Source organism: Oncorhynchus gorbuscha, linkage group LG26 (genome assembly GCF_021184085.1).
Source record: "Oncorhynchus gorbuscha isolate QuinsamMale2020 ecotype Even-year linkage group LG26, OgorEven_v1.0, whole genome shotgun sequence".
Taxonomy (NCBI): Eukaryota; Metazoa; Chordata; class Actinopteri; order Salmoniformes; family Salmonidae; genus Oncorhynchus; species Oncorhynchus gorbuscha.
In genome coordinates, this window is record NC_060198.1 from 7052820 (window position 1) to 7069018 (window position 16199).

The window sequence follows — 16199 nt, forward strand, 5'->3', positions numbered from 1 at the left end:
AGAGAGTATAACATGATTTTTTTTTTCCGAGGCTCGGTACACTGCCTATCCCTACCCTCTCCTTGGAAAGTTGTTTTTGCATGATGTTGGCTTTAATACATGATAGCTGAATTACATAAGTTTACATAAAGACATCTTCAAAAGCTGTTTGTGCCCAGACCACCTTAGAGAATATTTGAGTATGCTATAGGCTATTTATGCATACGTTACATAATAAATCAATGAATGCATTGCTCATGAAATTTACATGAATTTCTATCTATGTCATCAAATAAGATGGACTGTGATTACTTTACAGTGGGCAATATAACTAGCTTGACTTTATTTGCTATCATTAGACATGCATGCTTTGAATAAACAGGCCAAGCCTTCACATAATGTAAATGATATGAGCCAACTTTTCCTCCAAACAAATGATTAGGCTATTCACATACAATTATGAAGAAAAAAAAGGTTTCTAGGATATTTAGAATGTTAGGATTATATCTTAATTCTGACAAACAGCCACTCTTGATTGTGAGTTTTGATTGTTTGAGTTCTCTTATAAATAGCACTGGAAAGTTTCCAGCAAGAGTGGAAAAAGTGGTTAGGGCTCTTAGCAACTAGGTTTCATTAACCCTTTGAGTCAAGGACTGGGGAGGGAGAGAGAGAATCAGAAAATGAAAGATTTAAAAAAAGTAAAAAGGTGGTGAAATTGAAAAACAAAAGTAGCATAATAATGCCACCAACAAGATAGTACTTTGTCTCAGAAGGTTTGTCCTCCCACACTAGTATCTTATAAGCTACCTGACCACAGAAGGAAGTATGCCATTGTACTGTCATGAGAAAATACATGAGAAACAAAAGCCAGACACCACACACAACCAAACTGTTCACTGCAACCTAGATTTGATTTTGTGCAAAAAAAAACACACCTGAAATGGACGATTGCCTATAACCTGTAGAGAGGAATCCTGCACTCAACCCGGGCATGGAGTTATTTAGTATACTAAATAAGATGAATTCCCAAAGTCTCAGAGGTGCACAAAAGAAAAGAAAGAGAGGGAGAGGAAGAGGGAGGGAAGTGGTGGTGGTGGGGGGGGGGCAACAAATTAAATCCAGTTAAATTGTTTTTCCATAGCCAGTGGGGTTTGGCAAGAGACTGGCTCACACATGAGAGGCAAGATAAAGCCTCAGAAAGAAACAGACAATCCCAAACGCTGTAGCAGTCTCAGATGTAGCAGAATGCCTGGAATTTAACCCACTTTCCCATGTCCAACTGAACTGACACCGCGCCCAGACACAGCTCCAAAGGCCTGGAAGATGATACACACGGAAGTGCACACTTGTAGTACAGTACTGAGATCCACAACAGTACTGAGACCCCCCCCCCCATTGAGTTATTGCCAGTAGGGACCACATTATACATACGGAACCACAGTCTCAAATATGCACCACTAAAATCAAAAATGGCTTTCATCACTTCTGCTGTACTGTCTTGGTTGGTATCTACATCCATAATCCAGCAGTCACTTTCCCTGTTGTGATGAAACATAGGTCGGGGCTGTCTACTGTTTGGAGCGCAGAGCCCCCTGAAAACCACAGTAGATCCAGACATATTTGGGTCATGTCTTGTCTTCTCCTCATATGATATCTCCAGAGCCTGACGTTGTTTCCCAGTTTCCTCCTGTTCTGTTCTCAACCAGAAATAAACATGGAGAGAAATCTCATCCCAGCACAACGTCACGCTGCGAGGGCACAGCAGTTCCTGTAGGCCAGGAATAGATGCTCTGTCAACTAAATACTGGAGTTTTGAAGGTATTTGTGTTCAATGAGGGAGGTGTTCCTCCCTCAGACCATCCAAGAACAAGGATAGAGCATGTACGCACTCACACACTGACAACAAACACAGGATAGGTCCACACACCATGTCTTCTTTTATAAAATGACCACATTTACATTCAAATGCACTAAACAGCAGTATAGCATATTGTGTTCACAACATTCATAAATATCAAATGTGTTTTCCTTATTAAGACAAGAACTACAAAAGTAAGGTGTCCGACATCTCCATCTTGTGATGCCACTACCCCTCTGTCATAGGTGCCTTTGGGTTTTGGGTGTAAGGTTCCATGTCTTTGAGTAGAGGAAGACAGTGGCAGAGAGGGTACAAGGCAGAGACAGCCAATGTTGTAGAGAAAGATGGAGAAAGATGGAGAGGAAGAGGCCCATACTTTCTTCCAGGAGGACAGCCAGAGTCACGTCTCACAGTCTCTGCAGACGAAGTCCATTTTGGCCGACTGGGCTCCTCCCATCATCAATATGGTGAAATCTATAAGCAGCAACGCACATCGTTATCAGTATATTCATATATAGAACATCAATTAGCACGTGCCATTATCCAGAGCACCTTGTGTAGACTGTTAGTAGTATTAAGGCATAGTACCATTAGACACAGTAGCATTGGACACAGTAGCATTAGTAGGAGTGGTGGCCGTGTAAAGAGCAGTCGTTGTAGTATTAAGAGCAGGGGGATTCTTGCAGTAACAGAACCACAAGAACATTTCATTTAAATAGAACATTGCAGGAAGGAAGTGAGGGAAGATAGGTTGAAGACTTGTCACAAAATGACTAATCATTCTGAGACACACACACAGTGGTGCACACTGCTCATGTTTAAGTCATAGTAAGCAAACCTCAGGGAGACAAAGTCACCCCCCCCCATTTAAAAAAAATGAAGTGACGGAATTGAGAACGCGAGAGGAAAGGAAGCAATGAGGAGAGTGAGCATTTCTCTACCTTCAAGTCTGAGCTCGCTTATCATACAGAACTGCTGCCTTTGCATTCCCCCCCGAAAGTAAAAAATGAAAACAACTCTCAATCTCTCTCTCGCCCCTCCCGCTTCCCCCTCCCCCTCCCTCCCTCGGCTTTCGCTCTCTGTCAGACAAAGTGGCCTTATGCAACCATCTCGGGGAGGCCTTGCTGATGTCTTGCGGCATATTTACCCAGCCTGCCCCCCTCTCTCCCGTCTCCTCCTCTCTTTTTGTCTCATAAAGTGAGGGGAGTAGTGTCCTCACCACCGGGGAGTCTGGGATACCGCCGGAGGCTGAGTACGAAGAGCCATGAAGGACATGGACTGTGTGTGTTGTCTCTCTAAATTACATACATTGTATGTACCGTGTGTGTGTGTGTGTATAATGTGTGTGCGCATGCATGATGTGGGTATGTGTATGGTTATGAAAGAGAGAATACGTCACCCAGTAGTGACGTCATGTGGTGGTGTGTTCGCTCCGAAGCCACACCAACTCCACCCCGGGTCACTGCATTTTTGACCCCAACACGGTAAGGCGTAGGCGCGACCACACCACACCACAGGCTCGCTCGCGCAAGCAAGCAGGGGCGGGCTGACGGACTAACGCAGTGACTCCACTTCTCTGTTTTTAGTAAACAAACAAACGCTAGGGATGAATAAGAGCAAAGCCCTCTAATCCAGAGATCTGAACACTTGTATAAGAAACAGCCTCCTTCTGGATTTCACTACAATGTCAACAATAACATGGAGCGACCAAGGACCATGTGCAGTACAACATACACCAACGTGGATCGAAGTGGTTCTATTTCATCCATGTGCTGTATGTGTGCAATAAACACAGAGAGGAAATCCAGAAGCTGAGATAAAGGACCGGTGATGTCAAGCGTTTCGTAGCAGATGCATACAGCACTAGATACCACTGCTTTGACCTGACATCAACTCTCCAAAACAGAGGACATCTTTATGGGTTATTTATTTGTACATTTTTTAGTAGAAGTAATGCAGCACTTCCAGCACAGCAGGTTGGGACTCCAGGCTCACCGTGCCGCCCTAGGTCTCCCTCTCTGACGACACGTCTCCGTCTGCTCCACTGCTGGCGTTAGGGTCCTGGGCTCTGGGGCGCGGGGCGGCCCTCTCCCTGCCCGACTCCGAGGGTCCTTTCGAGCGCGGTTTCTCTTTCCTCTGCTGCTGTTTCTCCTGTTTAGCGAGCTGAGGGGGGGGGGTGAGTAACGGGTTAAAAAGAGAAGGACAAAACTTGGATTGATCTAATGCGTTGGTAGGGGCCTGAGTTGTTCGTGGTCACGTGACCTGTTTTTACTGGTCAAGTCGCGTGCCCAACAGAAACCCAGGGACCTAGCTATGTATAACTGTACCAAATACTTGGCTACATAAAAACAAGAAAAGAGAAGATGAAAATGGCAGAAGAAAGAGAAATAAACACCAGAGCTTTGTTTCACCGTGCCGCTATTTCCGGAAGCCGTGACCATTTCGACGTAGCATTAACTGTCTTCACAATATAAAGCTGTCACACTTCCCATTCACTCACCATCTACGGCTAGCTGCGAGGCTTATCTATTGAACTCCTCTCTGAGGAAACTACTGTAGCTGCTATCTCTGTTCTGCTCAATGAACATTAAACAACCACCCTACACTAAAAAAGGTACACAACTATCCCTGAAAAGGTTTGTAAACATACATGCTAAAACTTTCATGAGCGCCACAAGAAATATTTATGCCTTAAATGTCATGCTAAAGCCACAACATCCCACAAACTCTTAATTATTTAAAGGGAATAAGACTTAAAAAACCACCATGTATCTAGTTATCCCTGTACAAACTCCATCAGGGTTAGCTAGCTAGCAAGCAATGATACCATCTTACCCAGGGTGTTGTGTTGCTTTGAAGACCCCCAATAAAAAAAGATCACATGACATTTCAGTAATTAAGACCACTGTTTCGTATTCAAAATTACTTTCACAGAACAATAGAAACAGGATAACTTGACCTAATGGTATTGTTTGCTAGGCTCTGTTGTCCCTCTCCTAGGATCCGATAAAGCTTCCGGTTCATGGAAAGTGTGTGTGTGTGTGTGTGTGTGTCTAAGCTGCTACCCCAGTTGACTGGTGATCCTCTCAGCCTTGGCATACTCCCCTCTAACTGCACGACAACATCCCAAACATCCAAAACAGACAGGATTAAAATTCAGAGGACTGCCGCTTCCATCCATTGGACCCAGCAGTCAGCCAAGTTCACACACACAAAGACCACGCATGCAAACACAGAAGTGACTGGAATCACATTCAGGAAGTCTTCAACAATTCACAAATAACTAAAACACTACAATTTCAAACGACTCACTATACCCCCAAACATTGACTCGATACCGGTACCCCCTGTATATAGCCTCGATATTGTTATTTTTTTGTGTTACTTTCTATTATTTTTTACTTTAGTTTATTTGGTATATATTTTCTTAACTCTTCTTGAACTGCACTGTTGGTTAAGTGCTTGTGGTAAGCACTTCACGGTAAGGTCTACACTTGTATTTGGCGCATGACAAAAAGTTTGATTTGAATAAAATACAATGTGAAGCGGACGGTTTAGGAGAAGCAGGGAGGGATGTCCCTACTCCCTCATGGCTGCTGCTGTTTGGAGTGGACCTGACTGCTTTCTGCTATAAGTTTGGATCATAGCGCGATCTCTTCAAGTTGATGTGGTGGCGTAACACATTCATCAAGGCTTTTGCTCCTTCAAATCCCTCTGTGTTACCCAACGGGACTGGGAGATACTGTGGAATCAGCAGTGTTACCCAACAGGACTGGGAGATACTGTGGAATCAGCAGTGTTACCCAACAGGACTGGGAGATACTGTGGAATCAGCAGTGTTACCCAACGGGACTGGGAGATACTGTGGAATCAGCAGTGTTACCCAACAGGACTGGGAGATACTGTGGAATCAGCAGTGTTACCCAACGGGACTGGGAGATACTGTGGAATCAGCAGTGTTACCCAACAGGACTGGGAGATACTGTGGAATCAGCAGTGTTACCCAACGGGACTGGGAGATACTGTGGAATCAGCAGTGTTACCCAACAGGACTGGGAGATACTGTGGAATCAGCAGTGTTACCCAACAGGACTGGGAGATACTGTGGAATCAGCAGTGTTACCCAACGGGACTGGGAGATACTGTGGAATCAGCAGTGTTACCCAACGGTTATCCAGTTGTCATGTTTAAAGATGGATACGTTGCCTAAAATACACTTAAAATGACCTGAAATGACTTTTAACATAGTTTAGCATTCAAAAACAGATGCCCAGTAATGCATTAAGGGCCGGTTTCTTGGATCAGGATTATGCCTAGTCCTGAAAACATGTTCAATGGAGAATTTAGAATGAGCATGCTTTATAGTCCAGGACAGAGCTTAATCTAGGACCAGGAAACTGGCCCCAAGAGAAGACATCCATTATTAATATAACATTGTGGGTGAACTTGTCACTACTTAGGCTACACATCAGAACTCATAAATCATTATTCCACATTCAAATATATTTCTTAGCCAGCATGGCCTGAGTCGCCACCTGCAGAGGCCGTCGTCATGGTAACAGAGTGCACAGTGACTCAGGAGTCAACCGATCCCTGTGGGGAGAGCGGGGGCACCCATGCGGTGGCGACCCCCACCTCGCCCTGGCCTGCCAGTCATATGTTATGTCGCCCCCACACACACACTTCCGACACATGACAACTCAAACCTTTCAGAGTGTGTTTTGGTCAATCAGTGGTCTTTCAGCTAGGCCAGAGGGGTGCTGGGACAGAGCAGGATAGATTCATGGGATAATCAGTACACATCTACGGTATCAGGATTGGTTTTTGTGTCAGGGACCAGCAAATCTATGGTTCACCTCCTTGAAGCCAGGGACTAAAATTACAACAGAAAACTGACCAACTAAATGTCTGACAGCTATGTCAGGAACCAGTAAGCCACATCTCAGGGAGCGGTGCCGGTCCATGGACCAGAGGTTGACTAATACTGCACTAAGAAAAGCAATAGTGCAGCTTTGCTTGTTGATCATGGTCCAATCTCCATCTGTTACGACAAGAAGTTAGGCCTGCAGCACCACCTGCTGGAGGATAGCAGGATAGACCGTGAGTGCTGAGAGAAAGTCTGAACTACTTAGAACAAATATAGTCTAGCGATACACAGCCTAAAGGGAGACTTCACAATATGACACCATCATACAACATGAGCCAACCCCATGCTTGCAGAAATCAACAGCATCAACTGTACCTGTTTGGGGTCCATGGGAGCAGAAGGAGACACCAGTTCGATGGTGACTGGTCCGTCATTCTGAATGTGAACCTGCATGTAGGCCCCAAACTGCCCATCTAAAAACAAAAAACAAAGACAAAAGGAAAATGTAAAGGTTAACCTTAATACATCTAAATAGGCCCATATAAATGACACCACTCAACGTTTCCATCCAGTAACAGCCACTGCAGTTTGCTTATTGTGCACATTATTCTATATCAATGATTTATAAGCAGGTGGCATCTCAGTACAACAGGGACATGGGGGTAGAGGGTGTTAAGATACAATAGGACAGGAAGTTTATACTTAAAATGGTCCAGGTATGTTTCGATTTATTACATCATCTGCCCATGAAACCGGTGGCTGGGTGGTGTGTTCTAAAAAGCGCCAAATCATCTCGTTTCTCCCACTCAGGGGATTGGGCCTTGGCAGTGAGAAGACTAATTAGAGAGCTTGCGTCCCACTACAAGCAGGGACACAGAGTTCCTCCACTACACCTTCTCCCTGGTGGCTTGAACCAATTCCCCACCAAACACCATCACCAACTACGACCCGATAAAAGAAAACCACCCCAATGTGGAACCGCCATAACCCTTGCACTGTGACCCATATGATTAAATATAACACTGTTTATTTCTATGCTGTGCCCAACGACCTTATAGACCCAATTCACCACTAAACATGGCCTGGCAAACCCACCCCCTATGTAGATGTGTGGAACCACCATAACCTTTGCACTGTGAACTATGACCTTAAAGGCCGATGTATGTAACCTCTGTTTCAACAGGAAAGCAGGCGTTCCAACTGATTCCGAGCCTTTCAGGTCAGGAGTCAAGTCTTGAGTTGCCTTAAGGATAAAGGCTACTGCTTGTGACCCTGTAGTCTAGGCTGTTTCACTTAGGAGTGCATTGGCTTATCAACCCTAACCCTGGTCAAGCCTTAAGCTTGTGTCTCAATTCCCCAGGCTGTGAACAGCAACCCTTCTATTCACTATAGTTCTCCAGGTGTTTGTGATATTGACCTTAGGCTATCAATTAGACTGAACAAAAATAAAATGTAAAGTGTTGGTCCCATGTTTCATGAGCTGAAATAAAAAAATATACCAGAGATTTTCCATGCGCACAAAAAGCTTATTTCTCTCAAATTTTGTTCACAAATTTCTTGGATTCCTGTTAGTGAGCATTTCTCCTTCGCCAATATAATCCATCCACCTGACAGGTGTGGCATATCAAGAAGCTGATTAAACTGCATGATCATTACACAGGTGCACCTTGTGCTGAGGACAATAAAAGGCCATTGTGTCACACAACACAATGCCACAGATGTCTCAAGTTTTGAGGTAGCGTGCAATTGGCATGCACACTGCAGAAATGTCCATCAGAGCTGTTGCCAGATAATTGAATGTTCATTTCTCTAACATAAGCTGCCTCCAACGTCATTTTAGAGAATTTGGCAGTGCATCCAACCGGCGTCAAAACTGCATATCACCTTTACATCTGGCTTCTTCACCTGTGGGATCATCTGAGGGGGGTTGGTGAGGAGTATCTATGTCTGTACTAATACCCCTTTGTGGTGAAAAACTCATTCTGATTGGCTGGGCCTGGTTGCCAAGTGGGTGGACCTATGCCCACCCATGGTTGCACCCCTTCCCAGTCATGTGAAATCCATAGATTAGGGCCTAACAAATTTATTTTAATTGACTGATTTCCTTATATGAACTGTAACTCAGTAAAATCTTTGAAATGGTTGCGTTTAGATTTTTGTTAAGTTTAGCTTCACCTCTTTGCTTGAACAAATGACCTTTTGCAATCCATCATAACCATGATTGAGCAAAATATTGACCCAATGCTATTAAATATTAAAACCACACTTAGCAGAATGCCGAACATTTTACCATCTATTAAATAACCAAGATAATAGTGACTTAGGTATCAAAATGATCTCTTCGTTTAGGCTTTTCCTATCTAGAGTGTCTTATGAGAGTTAATTTCTCTCTGCCCACAAACTGCCTACACAGCAAAGTGTCCTCGACACTTTTGGGTCACTGGATGTGAAATTCTGTACAATAGCAGTCTATTTTAAAAACTATATATATGGCTCATCTTGCAGTGTCTCGCTCACCCAGCCCAGGATAGATATAGTGATATTGTAATATATACTGAGTATAACAAACATTAGGAACACCTTCTCCCCTTTCCCTCAGAATAGCCTCAAATTGTCGGGGTATGGATTCTATAAGGTGTCGAAAGCGTTCCACAGGGATGCTGGCCCATGTTGACTCCAATGCAGTTGTGTCAAGTTGGTTGGATGTCCTTTGGGTGGTGGACCATTCTTGATACTCACAGGAAACAGGTGAGTTTGGAAAACCCAGCAGCGTTGCAGTTATTGACACAAACCAGTGCGCCTGGCACCTACTAATATACCCCGTTCAAAGACACTTAAATCTTTGTCTTGCCCATTCACCCTCTGAATGGCAGACATCCACAATCCATGTCTCAATTGTCTCAAGGCTTAAAAATCCTTCTGTAACTTGTCTCCTTCCATTCATCTACACTGATTGAAGTGAATTTCACAAGTGACATCATTAAGGGATCATAGCTTTCACCAAGATTCAGCTGGTCAGTATGTCATGGAAAGAGGTGTTCCTAATGTTTTGTACACCCTGTACAGGCCAAGTGCTTGTGTAGCCTACTGTGCTATTGTACCCTTTTCACACCATGGCGCTGACCCGGCCTATAGTGCTGGCTCTGATATTATCTGTTCACATTGTCCTTTCCAGCATGGTTCCAGCAACTAAAATGGAAGCGTAACCGGGTCAGCACAGCACACATCTCAGCTTGGTTCAACTCAATAGTGAGAAAAGGAAATGGGATACCTAGCAATGTTCCCTCATATTCTCCGGGGCACTGAGCAAATTTAAGGAACGGCTGAGCGCAAACTTGAAGGTTGTGAAAATTCTGTGCAACCTCCGGCGCGCGTTTACTGTGAACACGGAGGTTGTACCTGCTTTAAGTTACGGTTGTAAGAGTGGTCAAGTAGGCTACTGTGGCTATTTGATCATAATGCTGGCCTACCCGAGGGACCTACCATCAAAAACAATGGAGTAAAATGCATCCAATAACATTTGAACACAGAAATAGCTGTTCTATCATTCAGCCTACAGTAGCAGCCAGTGTGTGGTGTTCAATGTACAACCTACATTCCATGAGACTTTTGAAAAAAACATGCAGGGCTTGACATGAACCTGTTCATACACCTGTCATTCAGACAAGGAGGTGACTGAAAATGTTGTTTTTTTTATGCAAAAAAGCACTTTTCAAAATAAAATACATTATTATTCCCATACCATTACAGAGAATCAGTCAAATTAAGCTTATTGGCACTTTAGGCTTGAATAAGTTGTCTCAAAATACAACACTGACCCTAAGACCTAAAAAGCTATTTACCTGACACGTTTTCAAAGATGTCTAGAAATATACACGTTTTGTGCTCTTGTAGGAAGCAAACACTCCCCCGTTGTTGACTAGAAATGAGCTATAACTGGGCTAATAACTCACTAACTAGCAAAGAATATGAACAAAAGTGCATCTATTCACGACCGCTCATACTGTAGCCTAAATACGGTCCAGCTCAAAGTGAGAGACACAGATCCATATATTGCAATGGTTATTTATAGGTCTGTGTAGAGTACCTGCCTGTCAATACTATAGTCTTACCTGTCAATACTTTAGAATCCTACTCCAATGTGCTCTGCCTACAAGAAAATATCTTGCACAGTTAGTTTTGCATACCAAGTCTTGAATAGTTTGTTTTATGTCAGTATGTTACAATGAAATTGTTAAAGATTGCGTTGATTCGATCACAACTACCACAGTAGAGCGAAATATTGATAGTGTTAACTAAAGGGGTAAACTCAAGAAAGGTGAGTGAAGTTCAAACTCGTGCTTCTCTGGCTGGACGGCTATTTCGTCTGCTGGGAGCTGTACGCAGGTTAGAGGGAAAACTGACACCGCGTCTGTTGTATAACTCAATGCATTCAACTGAAATGTGTCTTCCGCATTTAACTGCCTTGCTCAAGGGCAGAACGGACGATTCTTACACCTTGTCAGCTCTGGGTTTCCAACAAGGAACCTGTCGGTTACTGTACCAACGCTCTAACCGCTAGGCTACCCACCTTTGATCATCTCAGGCTTGTTTAGAAGCTCGTAATAGAGTTAAAGCAGCTGATAGAGGCCTAGCGCGTATTTAGCAGACTGTTGGCCTGCAGTGTCAGTCATTGATGTCCACCCATGGTAATATCGTTTCTATTTAGTCCTGTGTGTTCACCCACCTTTGATCATCTCCGGCTTGTAGTTGCTCCTCAGGTGTTCCAGGATGTTATTATAGAAAGGCTGGGACAGCTCTGCAGGCATGGCAGCATGGAAGTCTGGCTTGTTACCCTTTAGTATGCACTGCAGAGTGAACTGACTGACACACAGGACTTCATATTCCTTGTCCATGACGCTTTTGCTCCACGCCCGGCCGTTCTCATCGTCAAACAGACGCAGGTTGAGGATCTTACGAACCCTGAGGAGCAGAGAAATTAACGTTGAGGCGTAGAATTGAAATATATAATTTATTTATTTGAATATTTATGTGTTGGGGACACAAAGGAGATGGCTATAGGAGTGAGCAAGTATTTTGTGCAGATGTTCCAAACCTATTGGGCTAATACAAAAGAATAGCTCTATGTGAATGCTTGTCTTACAAATTCCTATTACAGATATGAACCTGACCCTTATGCCCTGCCTATGTAGGAGAAGGGCTACAGTACCGTAGTGCAAAGATAATGTTTTGTGACTGAATGAACCCACACTCACATGTAGTCCACATCCTTCTGTGTGTCCTCCATGGATATACCCAGCAACACACACAGTCCTCTGCCTATTGAGCTGATGGGCACCTCCCCCACTGTGACAACACAGGACAGAATTATCAAATCAATAAAACAATTGTCCTTTTCATTATTCAGTGTCAGACACATCCTGCTCACAAAGTGTGGTTAATCTAGCACACACTGACAGTCTTGCAAGTAGTAGTAGGCTGCTATAGTACAGTACAGTACCTGGGAGATTCAATGAGGTTAACAGCGTGGTTACTGTTAGGTTTCAAATCACATTTGATGCAGAGAAATTGTATAAATAGGCAGGGTTTGGGATTTTGTAGCTGTGGTAACTAGTAACAAGCACTTTTAGTGTGAACCCACCTAGAGCGATTACCATAATGCCAGCATTTGGAATAGTCGTTGGACATGTCAGTGCACACATCATTACATATTGGGGCAATTCAGCATGGCATATAGCTACTTTAGTCAGGTTCTCAAAAAGTGTGATTGATATTTACAAGTGCTGACCTGTTGCACCCTCTACAACCACTGTGATTCTTATTTGACCCTGCTGGTCATCTATGAAAGTTTGAAAATCTTGAAGAATGATCTAGACTTAATGGCCATGTACTCTTATAATCTCCATCTGGCACAGCCAGAAGAGGACTGACCACCCCTCAGAGCCTGGTTCCTCTCTAGGTTTCTTCCTAGGTTCCAGTTTTAGGCTGGGTTTCTGTAGAAGCACGTTGTGACATCTGCTGATGTAAAATGGGCAGTGGTGGAAAAAGTACCCGATTGTCATACTTGAGTAAATGTAAATATACTCTAATAGAAAATTATTCAAATCAAAGTCTCCCAGTAAAATACTACTTGAGTAAAAGTCCAAAAGTGTGTGGTTTTAAATATACTTAAGTATTAAAAGTAAATGGAATTGCTCAAATATACTTAAGTATCAAAGGTGAAAGTCAATCATTTCAGATTCCTTATATTAAGCACAACACACGGCACAATTATCTTGTTTCATTTTATTTACGGATAGCCATGGGCCCACTCCAACACTCAGACATAATTTACTAAATAAACATTTGTGTTCACAGTAGGGAGTCAGAGGCAGTACAGTAGAGATGACCAGGAATGTTATTTTGATCACCAACTACGACTATCACCAACTAAGTGTTTAAATTGTGCCATTTTTCTGTCAAAATGTTTTGACTGTTTGTGGGTGTCAGGGAAAATGTATGGAGTAAATTGTACATTATCATCTTTAGGAATGTAGAAGTGAAAGTAAAAGTTGTCAAAAATATAAATAGCAAAGTACAGATAACCCCCAAAACGACATAGGTAGTACTTTAAAGTGTTTTTACTTAAGTAAGTTACTATACACCACTGAAAGTGTTTTATAAATACATTTGATTGGATTGCCGTGCGGCTACCAAACTACCGTAGCTGACGTTAGCAATCCTCTGTGCTGCCTGCAACATGCCCACCGGTGAAGAACTGTCATTCTTTGACACTATGAGCGATATAGAAATAAAAAATAATTACAAGTAGATAGCGTTACTCACCTGACACGCTGGCTGTTGTCACTCTTTGAATGATTGCCTTCATTGTTTTGATTAGCTCGCTCGCTCGCTCGAATGAATCAGATTGAAGCGGTGCACAGACGTAAACGTCATACTTCCCATGAATCTTTGCTGCGTTGTCAGAGGCCTCTAGCGGCAGCAGTTGGGAGTACAGTAGATCACTTTTGCAACCGTATAAAACAGTGTTAAAAATTACCTTCTGTACTGATTGCTGGGGTTAAATTGGTGTTTTGCACATTTGTCCCAAAAACCTACGGTACTGTCATTATGAGCATTTTCAAAGGGAAGGGAGCACTGTTACTACCTCGCTCTCCACACCAAGGTGCATGAGTTTTGGAGCAAAATGAAGAGGACATTCAGCAACTCCTGGAGGGCAGTGTAATACCCACTTCAGACAGAAAATGTGGTATATTACCAGTAACAAATCAAATATATATAAGGCAAAGTTGATCCCCTTTCAAACAGTGCCTTATTTACTATTTTCTTGCAGACAGTATAATGTATCCTTTTATACAGTTGAAGTCGGAAGTTTACATACACTTAAGTTGGAGTCATCAAAACTCATTCTTTTTGGTAAAAGATCCCTCCCAAAGCGTCCTACCTGACAGGTCGCTCCTACCAGGTGGCGTGGCGAGAATCTGTCTCCTCACCACGCGCTCTCACCACTGGTGTCCCCCAGGGCTCTGTTCTAGGCCCTCTCCTATTCTCGCTATACACCAAGTCACTTGGCTCTGTCATAACCTCACATGGTCTCTCCTATCATTGCTATGCAGACGACACACAATTAATCTTCTCCTTTCCCCCTTCTGATGACCAGGTGGCGAATCGCATCTCTGCATGTCTGGCCATACATATCAGTGTGGATGACGGATCACCACCTCAAGCTGAACCTCGGCAAGACGGAGCTGCTCTTCCTCCCGGGGAAGGACTGCCCGTTCCATGATCTCGCCATCACGGTTGACAACTCCATTGTGTCCTCCTCCCAGAGCGCTAAGAACCTTGGCGTGATCCTGGACAACACCCTGTCGTTCTCAACTAACATCAAGGCGGTGGCCCGTTCCTGTAGGTTCATGCTCTACAACATCCGCAGAGTACGACCCTGCCTCACACAGGAAGCAGCGCAGGTCCTAATCCAGGCACTTGTCATCTCCCGTCTGGATTACTGCAACTCGCTGTTGGCTGGGCTCCCTGCCTGTGCCATTAAACCCCTACAACTCATCCAGAACGCCGCAGCCCGTCTGGTGTTCAACCTTCCCAAGTTCTCTCACGTCACCCCGCTCCTCCGCTCTCTCCACTGGCTTCCAGTTGAAGCTCGCATCCGCTACAAGACCATGGTGCTTGCCTACGGAGCTGTGAGGGGAACGGCACCTCAGTACCTCCAGGCTCTGATCAGGCCCTACACCCAAACAAGGGCACTGCGTTCATCCACCTCTGGCCTGCTCGCCTCCCTACCACTGAGGAAGTACAGTTCCCGCTCAGCCCAGTCAAAACTGTTCGCTGCTCTGGCCCCCCAATGGTGGAACAAACTCCCTCACGACGCCAGGACAGCGGAGTCAATCACCACCTTCCGGAGACACCTGAAACCCCACCTCTTTAAGGAATACCTAGGATAGGATAAAGTAATCCTTCTCACCCCCCCCTTTAATTAAGATTTAGATGCACTATTGTAAAGTGACTGTTCCACTGGATGTCATAAGGTGAATGCACCAATTTGTAAGTCGCTCTGGATAAGAGCGTCTGCTAAATTACTTAAATGTAAATGTAATGTGTTCTCCAATCTTTATTAATCAGCCTTTAACCTTGATCAGGGATTAAAAAATAGTAGTAGTAGTTACTTGGTGGTAGGGCTCAAGAAGCATCTGCTTTATCCAGTGCTTCATTTGTAAATCAGGAGGTGCTGGAACACAAAGCGAGCGCTAGTGCAGGGTGACCTGGGGGGGATCTGAGGGACCACTGTGGTGATACTGATGGCTTCTCTGGAACGGATGGCTTCTATGGTTGTGGGTAGATGGAGTTCAGCTACGGACAGAAGTGACTTTACGTAGCAGGCTAGGAGAACTAACGCAGCAGGTTAGGAGAAATAACGCAGCAGGTTAGGAGAAATAACGTAGCAGGCTAGGAGAACTAACGTAGCAGGCTAGGAGAAATAACGCAGCAGGCTAGGAGAAATAACGCAGCAGGCTAGGAGAAATAACGTAGCAGGCTAGGAGAAATAACGCAGCAGGCTAGGAGAAATAACGCAGCAGGCTAGGAGAAATAACGCAGCAGGTTAGGAGAAATAACGCAGCAGGCTAGGAGAACTAACGTAGCAGGCTAGGAGAACTAACGTAGCAGGCTAGGAGAAATAACGCAGCAGGCTAGGAGAACTAACGTAGCAGGCTAGGAGAAATAACGCAGCAGGCTAGGAGAACTAACGCAGCAGGCTAGGAGAACTAACGCAGCAGGTTAGGGGAAATAACGCAGCAGGTTAGGAGAACTAACACAGCAGGCTAGGAGAAATAACGCAGCAGGCTAGGAGAACTAACGTAGCAGGCTAGGAGAAATAACGCAGCAGGTTAGGAGAACTAACACAGCAGAGAAGGAGAATTAACACAGCAGGTAAGAAGAACTAACATAGCAGGTAAGGAGAACTAACGCAGCAGAGAAGGAGAA

At 44.1% G+C, this 16199-nt stretch overlaps 1 protein-coding gene across 2 annotated transcripts; it reads right to left on the reverse strand.

Moving 5' to 3' along the window:
* Positions 1–1893: 1893 nt before the first annotated feature.
* LOC124016390 (D-aminoacyl-tRNA deacylase 1-like) lies at positions 1894–13652 on the reverse strand. 2 transcript variants are annotated; one of them, XM_046331952.1, is made up of 6 exons: positions 13530–13652; positions 11960–12050; positions 11431–11666; positions 7080–7177; positions 3833–4000; positions 1894–2311 (listed from the first exon to the last, which is right to left on the reverse strand). In XM_046331952.1, exons 1-5 carry the CDS (start codon positions 13570–13572, stop codon positions 3842–3844), a joined length of 627 nt encoding a protein of 208 aa, XP_046187908.1. In that variant the 5' UTR covers positions 13573–13652; the 3' UTR covers positions 1894–2311; positions 3833–3841. The 2 variants fall into 2 exon arrangements, with proteins under 2 accessions (XP_046187908.1, XP_046187909.1); XM_046331953.1 differs by having other exon boundaries at positions 3803–4000.
* Between the last annotated feature and the right edge of the window lie 2547 nt (positions 13653–16199).

Excerpts from the sequence above, each read along its gene's own strand:
- LOC124016390 (XM_046331952.1), bottom strand. The coding sequence starts at position 13,572 with ATGAAGGCAATCATTCAAAGAGTGACAACAGCCAGCGTGTCAG. Across the intron at positions 11,667-11,959 it reads CAGAAGGATGTGGACTACAT|GGTTCGTAAGATCCTCAACC; the intron begins GTGAGTGTGGGT and ends TCTGCTCCTCAG. Across the intron at positions 4,001-7,079 it reads CTCCCATGGACCCCAAACAG|CTCGCTAAACAGGAGAAACA; the intron begins GTACAGTTGATG and ends CCCCCCCCTCAG.